General features: G+C 31.8%; 1 protein-coding gene across 8 annotated transcripts; it reads left to right on the top strand.

Annotated features, from left to right (window-relative positions):
- The first annotated feature begins 4037 nt into the window (after window positions 1–4037).
- Window positions 4038–8177, top strand: LOC127096924 (uncharacterized). 8 transcript variants are annotated; one of them, XR_007792866.1, is made up of 12 exons: window positions 4039–4216; window positions 4898–5052; window positions 5133–5400; window positions 5487–5545; window positions 5667–5794; window positions 5910–6000; window positions 6080–6217; window positions 6327–6470; window positions 6561–6681; window positions 7257–7485; window positions 7569–7667; window positions 7783–7830. XR_007792866.1 is itself a non-coding variant. In XM_051035453.1 (11 exons), the coding sequence occupies exons 5-11, from the start codon at window positions 5716–5718 to the stop codon at window positions 7812–7814; spliced, it is 717 nt and encodes a 238-aa protein (XP_050891410.1). In that variant the 5' UTR covers window positions 4038–4216; window positions 4898–5052; window positions 5133–5400; window positions 5487–5545; window positions 5667–5715; the 3' UTR covers window positions 7815–8177. The 8 variants fall into 8 exon arrangements, 5 of the variants coding, with proteins under 5 accessions (XP_050891410.1, XP_050891411.1, XP_050891412.1 ...); XM_051035453.1 differs by lacking the exon at window positions 7257–7485 and having other exon boundaries at window positions 4038–4216; window positions 7569–7680; window positions 7783–8177; XR_007792867.1 differs by having other exon boundaries at window positions 7257–7667; window positions 7783–7833.
- Window positions 8178–9735: the final 1558 nt, after the last annotated feature.

The raw sequence follows: 9735 nt of genomic DNA, 5'->3' as shown, positions 1-9735 counted from the left end.
AATTTTATTCAATTATACTATATGATTTGGGTCATATATGTATTTCTGGGGTTGCAACATGTGAAATACATTATGCAGATTCGACAGGAATGAAAGAAAGAAATTATAGACATTATTATTAAGGGAGTTTTTCACCAGGGAGCATTGAACATTATGTGACTTCTTTTCTAGAGCAACACTTTTGTGAGGGACACACCACATATTCACTCGAAATCTTAAGGTGATAGGTGGGTGAGTTCTCTCACTTATAAATGCTCAAGTCTCCACATTTTCAACCAATGTGAGACTATTATCCACATTACTCACACTTGCTACATTCTCAACAACTACTACTCCAATATTCGTCAACACTTCATACACTCCAACAAACCACGACATCAAATTATTTTTCTTTAACATACTAACAACTCCTTTAGTAGGTGTTATTCTTATAAATATAAGACCTCCCACCTCAAAAAATAAATTGTTAGATCTTATGTCTACTTTATGCAACTTTGAAAGGAAGTACAATTTTACCGTCTTCATAGAATTTGATTGTGTTTTAAAGATCGTTCAATAGTTTCTATGATTTAAGTTTGGTTTATCACATGTTTGCTAGTGAATATGGAAAATAAAATAACATAAAGTAAAATGAAGTTTGATATTTAACAGTTGAGAAAACTTGTTAGGGTTAGATTTCATTGACTTATTCTCATGTATTACCATTGATAATTAATATACAATTCTACTAATCAATTAATATTACCTCTCATTGCTCTCATCGTAGCTCATGTCTGAGTCAATGAGTGATATCAATCGAATTACCTAATACACAGTCTCTCAACCCATTAACTGATACAATAACAATAAGCTTAAATAATTCAAATAGGTACTGAACATTAATCTATGTCTAGAGTTTAACATATCTAATAGATAGAATTGTTGGATATGTTAATGACCAATACCTTTTTCATATCAAGTCATACCATGAAAACATGTTTTAGGTAGCTAGTCTAAAATAAGAATTAAGAATAAAGAATTCATCAATATTTAAGCTTAAAAAGAATTACATAGAATGACATGATCGTGATAAAGATATGAGCATTAGGACGAATACATTTAACCCCAACAAAAAAGAAACTAGCTACGCTTACTCATCATAGTTTTACAATTAAACCCCAAAAGAAAGATATTGAAAAATATTTATTGTTGATTCCTCAGATAACGCTTCCGCCCTCAATCTTTCTCTCTTTTCCTCTCTTGTTTTGTTTCTGGTATACAATGGACTTCTCTCACTCCCTACCAAGAAAACTACCTAAGCACAACAAGTTATTTTCAAATGAACTGCCTGAATCCCTATTTATAGGGTCCTGACCTGCCATTCTCGCTAAGCAATGCTCAGAGCTAGCTTAGCGCACTTAATTTCTTCACCATTAGGTCATGCCGACTCATCATACAAGTGGTCCTGACCACATTTCCTTACTTAGCGCACCTAAAACTTGCTTAGCAAGCAAATTCGTCTTTCTTTGCCAGGAAGCAACATAGTCCTTAAGTTCTCTGACCCATCATACCTCACTTACCTCGCCAGCTAGCGAGCTTTGCTACTTAGCTTTGAAGTTACTTGACTCTTAAGCACCATATTGTTGCCTTTGCTGGCTTAGCGAGCCCCTATTCTTGGTTAAGGGAGCCTTGATGTTTGAATGATGCATTTTGTGTATATTGTGTGCTTACTTGGCCCTTTTTACACGTATGTAGGAAATAAATCGTTATAAAATATATGCAGATATTTTATCATATTTTTTTTATAACTTGGATTTTCTTTTCATTGAATGCTTACAAAAATAAATAAATTAATACTTATGTATTTTTGAAACTTATCACTTGTATGTTAGTTTGAATCTTTTTTTTATCGTATCCATTGTATCTTAATAGACTTGAATCTAGACGAAACTTAAATATCCTCATGCTAAGAACGTCTTAAATATGACAATCCATCATAGAGCAGTGTCACACAACATTTCATGTGTTAAGAATGTATTCATATTCGATCTTGACGTTTTCAAAGCAACACAAATCAGCCTTAACCAATCAACACATACACTACTTTAATGCTTTGAAGGTGCATTACTTGACCAAGATGGCTCAAATATTAGTAAATCTCACAAAATTATGAAGACTGATATACTCCACCTAAAATGAACCAAGATAACATGAGGGTGGTAATCTCTCTATTCTCTTTAACTTTATGCTAAACACATTAGTTGCTTTTAACATTTGATTTTTCAAGTAATTAATTATTTTCTTTAACAAAACTTTAAAAACTGTTTTATCATTAACTAGTTTCTTAATCACTTAATGGGCAGGTTATAGTATTATAGCTTCTCCACTACCACTACATCATGATATTGTATAAATACCACTTTTTCTTTTTACCAGCTTTTCCTTTTCAACCCTTTTTCTTTTTAATGAAAAAAAACATCATTCTAATTCCCGCCAGCAAGAAACGTGTATATGCAATGATTTCATACATTGGGATTAGAGGGAATCTTGACACATACCATACTAAAGTTCATAAAAAAAAAATAACATTAGTACATGTCCTTGGTTGTAACAATGTGAAAATGAGAAACAATAAATTACTATGTATATGGTATAATATATGACATTTTAAAGTGGTTTTGATTTGTTATGACTAGTGTTCTTGATGACCGAATAAAATAATGAATTGGACAAAGACTAAACGAAAGAAAATTGTAAAAAGTGTATGATATAGTGGGATTTGGTATTGCATTGTTTATTTTAATTAGGAAAAAGGTCACTTCATTTGTGGGCCAAAACCAAAATAATCCTTGTTACTTTGGATATTCACATTGCTAAAGGCAAGCAAATAATGACAAAAAGAAAGTTGGACCTAATGCATCTTTACATGCTTTAGGCTTTCGTTTGTGTGCATCATCACATTACATGCTTGACCATTTATATATTGACCAAAACAAAAATTTAACCATGTCACCTACATTGATGGAAAATAGATATATGCAACGGTCATTATATTTATAACCGTTGGATCTTAATCACACAATCTAAAAAAATAACATTACTTCTTACATAATATTTTTAAAAAATACTAATTTTAAATTAAAAAACTTTGATTTTGTCAAATAGTCAGAAAATTTTGATTGTGTGACTGTAAGGATTTTCTGACCGCAATAAATCTCAGTCCCTTATGATGTCTTGCTTACAAATTATTTAGAGATTGATATTTATTAATTTGAGAGGTAAATAAATAGATTTTGAAATTCGAGTCCTATGAAACAATTTAATTTTATGATTTTTGGTCCATGTCCATTGGAATATCAACATATTAATCATTTTGCAATGTGCAAAATTCCAGACTTTGAATCAAAAAATTTAAAAGGTTAAAGTGGAGATAATTTGTGTGTGTATATTTTTTTTAAATTAAATAATTAAAGCCTGTCACTTGTGCTAGTAAAACTTAATTGTGATTAGATACTTGTTATTAGTACATTTAATGATTCACAATGTGTTTGAATCAATTAACAAGATAAATATACTCGACTAATATGTGTTAATTGAATTAGATTCTAATATGTTTTTGCAAGATTGTGTTCTAATATGTTTTTGCAAGATTGTGTTAATTGAATTAAATGAGTGTAAAATAATATTAATTTGGATTTTAATCCTCAACAGTAATATTTATTTATATTTATGTATTGATGTAAATAAACAGTTGATATTTATAAATCAACACATTATTTTTATAAAAATTAACAAAAAGAAATCTTTTAAAAACAGATCACAAATACAAATATGTAAAATGTAAGTCAAAATCGGCAAACAAATGATTTTAGAGTTAAGTGATGGTTTCCTAGTAGAGACACCAACTGCCTACCCATTACTAAAATATGTATCCAAATACTCTAATATACCCTTCTAAACAACTTCAATTATCCATCATAAAAGGAGTAAATAGTAACTCACATATTCATTTATTTTAGTTCAACCACAACTATTCATGATGCCACTTTTCAATTTTTTATTGGTCTATTTTTTCCTTCTTTCCTATTGGTCCAATATTCCCTTATGTTTGAGGTATCAACATTCCCTCTCTTTTCTACTTCATTCGTATTGTCACTTCCTCTCTTTTCAAGAACAACTATTGTCACAAGAAACTCATACACTCTACTGATTATTCTTCCTTGCATCATTTCATAAGGTAACTGGTTATTTCTGGTTCTAGATGAACATTCAATAATATACTTGAGTCATACAAAAATGTCATAATGAACATTTTTCTGAAATCACGTGTGTATGAATGTTCCGTCTTATATTTGGTTTGTGAAAAACATTCATCAGATCTGTGATTCCAAATATTTCTTTTGTTTTTCTTGCATTTCCGATTTGAGACACTATAAATCGATTTCAAGTTGATTGTTTGAATATAGTTGTTTCTGGTTTATGTTCATATTTTTTCAAAAGCAATGTTTATGTTGTTGGGTTAATGAAATCTGTATGGTTTCTGGTTTTTTAAAGTTAATGAAATCTTTATGTATTTCCCGTTTTCCTGTTTTTGTTTTCAGTTCATTCTCTATGTCTCTTTAAATGTTTTTATCAGAAACCATTTTTATTAACTCTGCTTTCGGTTCGTGTTAGTCCTTTGTTGTTGCTTTCGGTGCGTATTAACTCTGCTTTCTGATTTGATGACATACTAGTTTTAGGAAGTATGTTGCATCATTCTATGAAGTTGATTCGTTTTAGATATGTTTTATCCATTTAAAAGTATAATAAAAATTGGAGCTTGTTGAGTATTCCTTATTAAACATGTGAAATAGTTATGTTCTAGCCATTTGAAGTTAGGTGACAAAGATCATTAACAGTTTCATATGTGACTTTTCAGATCAACAACACACCATGTCAAGACCACCTAGTATGATTTGTGATTTGAACGTAAGTGACAATGTTTGGAAGATCTCCATTCACGTGGTTGATCTGTGGATTGTTAAGGAGCGGAATGGACAACAACATGTTGAATGTCTTATCCAAGATTCAAAGGTATCCATTCATGTTGGCCTTATGTTCTTGAAATTTCTATCCACTTAATATTCATATTATGTATTCTTCTTCATTTATAGGGGGACAAAATTCATGTCGTCACCCGAAACCGAGACTTTGAAATGTGGAACCAAACCTTACAAGAACACCAAACATATATGGTTTATAATTGTGACCCTACTATGAATGATCTAGCTTTTAAAATATGTGACAATCCCTTGAAGGTATTTTTTCATGGCGGAACCACTATAACCATGCTAGACATGCCGGAAATACCAATGCACAACTTTGATTTCAAACCCATTGTCAATTTTTTGCACAGGGATTTCCATGTGAACCGGTTATACGGTAATTGAATCAACCTTATTTTGTATTCTATTCCTCAGTCTACTTTCATGTTCATAAGATTTACGATACATTTACGCCTTATGCAGATGTAATTGGTGTACTCCACCAAGTAATGAAAACTCAAGTTACAAGGGGCGGACGAAAGGTGTGCGTCAATATTATTTTATCAGATGAGCTGTTGTCATCTTAGCATTACCTACTTTTGTATAACATATTTCTTATTTCTATACATGCATTATTAACTATTACTGTCTGTTTTTTTGAAGTGGAAACGAACTTGATCTTACGCTGTGGGAAACATATGTCAACCAATTTATGGCATACACAAAAGAAAATACCACAGGTGGCCCCAAAATTATCATAATCACTTATGTTATGTGCCAACAATGTTCAAGTATGCATTCATATGACATGCCTCTTTTCTTTCTTGCCTATTGCTTTCTCACTAATTTCTAAATGGTGGCATATAGCTTTATGATTTTTGTTTACTGGAGATTCATTTTTTACAGCTACTGGAAAGCTCTACATCTCTAATGCTTGGAATGGATCAAAACTGTTTATTGATTATGATCATCCACAAGTCACTTCCTTCAAAGCTAAGTATGTTAATGTAACTTACTACTATTATATCATTTATCTGTCACTTCTTGCACTCTAAAGAAAATTTCATTTTTTATAGATTGGGACACATTGCTAGCTCCAACATTCTTTTGCAGCAATTATCCCAAAGTTTTGCATCTCAGGGGAATTTGAAGACAAATCGTTCTCATATACCAATGATGTCAAAAGTATTGCAGACATTAATTCTCTTCAAAACGTAATTTATATTATCTATTGTTATTTTGTCCTTCCATTCATTTTTCTTCAACTGCGTATGTAATATATATCTATTCTAATCATGCATCTTTACAATCAACTTTTTGCAGCACAATTGGGACAACTAAGAGGTTCAAGTCAAGTCGGTTTGGTTGGTACTATGAGCAGTGTCCAACTTGTAAGAGGACTAATAAATCTCCTGGGGTGCCTTTCGTATGTAGTTGTTACGAAGATAAAATTGCACCCATCCCAAAGTAAGTCAATCATACTTATCTAACAAATAATTCATTTTTTATACTTACCATCATATATAACTATATTTTTGTACATACATTCGTAATTAGGTATAAAATTGAAATAGAGGTTGAGCATGAAGGAAAGATCGGTTGTTTTGTGTTTTGGGACAAGGAGTGTATTACTTATGTTGGTTTGTCTGCACATGATTTAAGAGATGTTATGAAAAAGGTACGTACATTCCGACATCATGAGCCTATGCTGCATTAGTTGGTAAAACTGATGATGATATACACCTTATGATTTATGAGAACTTATGAAACTGATTCTTCTAAAATGAGCATGATTATGCAATGACTTAATGACACTTCTTTTTAATGAGCATGACTCTACAATGACATACTGACATGTCTTTATAATGAGCATGAATTTGCTTCAATGACAGGGCATGATTATGCTATAATGATCATAACTCTGCAATTACATATGACTTAATGACATGGAAATTATCATTGATGATGCTAATTCAGTTATCATTACTATTAACATCACTCTGCAATAGGTTTATAATTGACATTAATTCTCCTACAATAAGCATTTCTCTACTGCACTTTCTGCATATGCTAAAAAGTCTTCTTTGTTAAACACTTTTATGTTAAACTCTTTTATGTTAAACTCTTTTATGTTAAAAACTCTTATATGTTGTATTTTTTAATCACTTCATATTCATCTTATGTAACATCATTGTATACTTATGTCCAATGCAATTATCATTGATTTTGGTAATGCAAAATTGAATTACTCAGCAATATCCCACTTATGGAGAATTTGAATTTGTTTCTGTCTTTCATACAACATGGCCAGACCAATGAATATTATCCATAAATATACCCTTCTCACCTAGATAATCTGTTGGGCAAAGAATTTGGTTTTCGTGTGAAGTACCAACCAGACTATAAGCAATCATTTGTTGTCAAGCTTACCGAGGATAAACAAATCATTCAAATGATCATAGATGCAATGGTTCAACTTGAGGTCTTCCCGTCTTTTTATACATTTATTTCCTAACTTTAAATAGTTGCATAATGACCTTAGTCTTGCCATGTTTTTTAATCCAGCAAACTTCAAAAGTTCCCAACAGTCCTCAAATTATCAAAGGGATAGACACAACTTCTAACCTACCATTGTCCGACAAAGAAGTTTTTACTCCTACTCGGGTACCTATTATAAGTCTGTTTACTACTCCTATGACATTTAATTTTTGATATACTGAATTCCTATAACATCCCAAACATATCAAACAACTTACATTAATGTTTTGGCATAATGCAGCCTACCATGTTTGCTTCCCAAAACTCGAGTGACAATGTTATTCAAGCAACACTCCATGTAAGAGGTTAACCTAAGCAAATTGTTTTGAGGACCTAGGAACTTCAAATATGCTATCACCAAAGCTATCTGCAACCAAGTAAGGCAAACATTGCAAGAAAACATGAGCCAACACACTTTGTGACGTTTTTTTTTGGTACAACAAGCTTCACTTATGTTGTTAAGACAAACATATTTTGTTAATAAGGGATCATGTTCAACCTCCATATATGTTTCTACCTCATTAATTATTTTTGCTATGTATTCACCTCCACCTTTAACTATGGTTGTTGGTTAATTTGTAACCTAATGTTATTCACATTGACATTTCTAATATAAGAATCTAAATATTTATTTAACTTGGTATGAGTTTTCAATTATTGCTACTTGGAATCCGTTGTTTATAAATTATACTGTCATGGGATGATAAGCTATAGTAAGTGAAGTTGAAAAAAAATACATATATACTTTGTAGTCCTTCAAAAAGTATAATATTTTCGTATGATTGTTACAAGTTATACTATGCCATGTTGAACAAATGAATATAGTTATAATCAGTTTGTTTATTATAAACACAATAATTAAGGATGCATGCCATATGGAATTACATAATGTGTACACTTTGTTTGCAATAACTTACCGACAATATTAACTTTGTCACATTATCAGTTTGCTTATTATAAACATAACAATTCATTTTACCTGCAATATTAACTTTGCCACATAATATTTACACTTTACTTGCATGAAATTACCTATAGTATTGAATTTACCTGCAATATTTTACCTTAAGTATTACACTTTGCCACATTATTATTTTCACAAGTGGATTAATGTAATTTGTTCATGGTAACTGTCTAAATTCAAAGGCTTATTGTATAAGCTACATCCTATATTGGCATATTGTATCAAGTAAAGGAGACCATGGTTGTCTTTACATCACTTTATTTAAATATTTGCTTGTGATTTTTGCTATCTTTCTTCACAGTTCTGTTCTTCGTGCAAATGATGTTTTTGAAGTGCCTTTTAATTGTTTCTATGGTAAAGTAACTTTTTGAAGTACCTTTTATTTATCACATACGTTTAACCTGTGCATATTGTTAGACGATAGTACCGATCTAGAAAGGGGGGGGGTGAATAGATCAGTATTTAAATTTAGCGCTTTTTAAAAATATTTTCAAAGGTTGCGAAAGCTCCCTAGACCACAATCGTCTAAACGAAGCAGGCGATGAGTCAACTCAAACAAGGGATGAGTCGACTCAAACAGGGTTTTTCCAGAGTTTAGTCATCATGACTCGACCTGTTCAGACCCGTGGCAACATGGTTCAAATGAAACAACCAATGAGTCGACTCAAACAGGGGATGAGTAAACTCAAACAGGTTTTTCTAGACTTGAGTTGACTCATGACTCGACCTGTTCAGACCCGAGAGTTACGCTCCAAGTCATGAGTCGAATCACAATTCTACTGCTCCAAGTCATGAGTCGACTCATGACTCGACCTGTTCAGACCCGAGAGTTACGCTCCAAGTCATGAGTCAACTCAAAATTCTTAAACTGTCAAAAATGAGTTTTGATATTTTGGTAAATTCAAACCATTTTATTATGAACCTAAGGTACCAATGATAATCAAGTGCATTATTCACATCTATGAAATGCTCATATATGCATGGACTCATTTCACTTATACTTTGAGCATGTTGGAGGATGAATGCATTCTATGATATGATGACACTGTCCAAAGCACACATTATAAGCAACTAAAAAGGTTTGACATCATTAAAATAAGGACAAGGGTCGACTCATGACTCGACATGTTCCGACCCGAGAGTTACGCTCCAAGTTATGAGTCGACTCGTGACTCGACCTGTTCAGACCCGAGAGTTACGCTCCAAGTCATGAGTCAACTCAAAATTCTT

Source organism: Lathyrus oleraceus, chromosome 6 (assembly GCF_024323335.1).
Source record: "Lathyrus oleraceus cultivar Zhongwan6 chromosome 6, CAAS_Psat_ZW6_1.0, whole genome shotgun sequence".
NCBI lineage: Eukaryota > Viridiplantae > Streptophyta > Magnoliopsida > Fabales > Fabaceae > Lathyrus > Lathyrus oleraceus.
This window is presented reverse-complemented; position numbering and strand designations above follow the sequence as displayed.

What these genes read in the sequence shown, in the direction of transcription:
- LOC127096924 (XM_051035452.1), top strand. Translation starts at nt 5,716, where the DNA reads ATGGCATACACAAAAGAAAATACCACAGGTGGCCCCAAAATTATCATA. An exon ending in ACATTAATTCTCTTCAAAAC is followed by an intron (nt 6,218 to 6,326) that starts GTAATTTATATT and finishes AACTTTTTGCAG; the next exon opens with CACAATTGGGACAACTAAGA. An exon ending in AAGTTTTTACTCCTACTCGG is followed by an intron (nt 7,668 to 7,782) that starts GTACCTATTATA and finishes GGCATAATGCAG; the next exon opens with CCTACCATGTTTGCTTCCCA.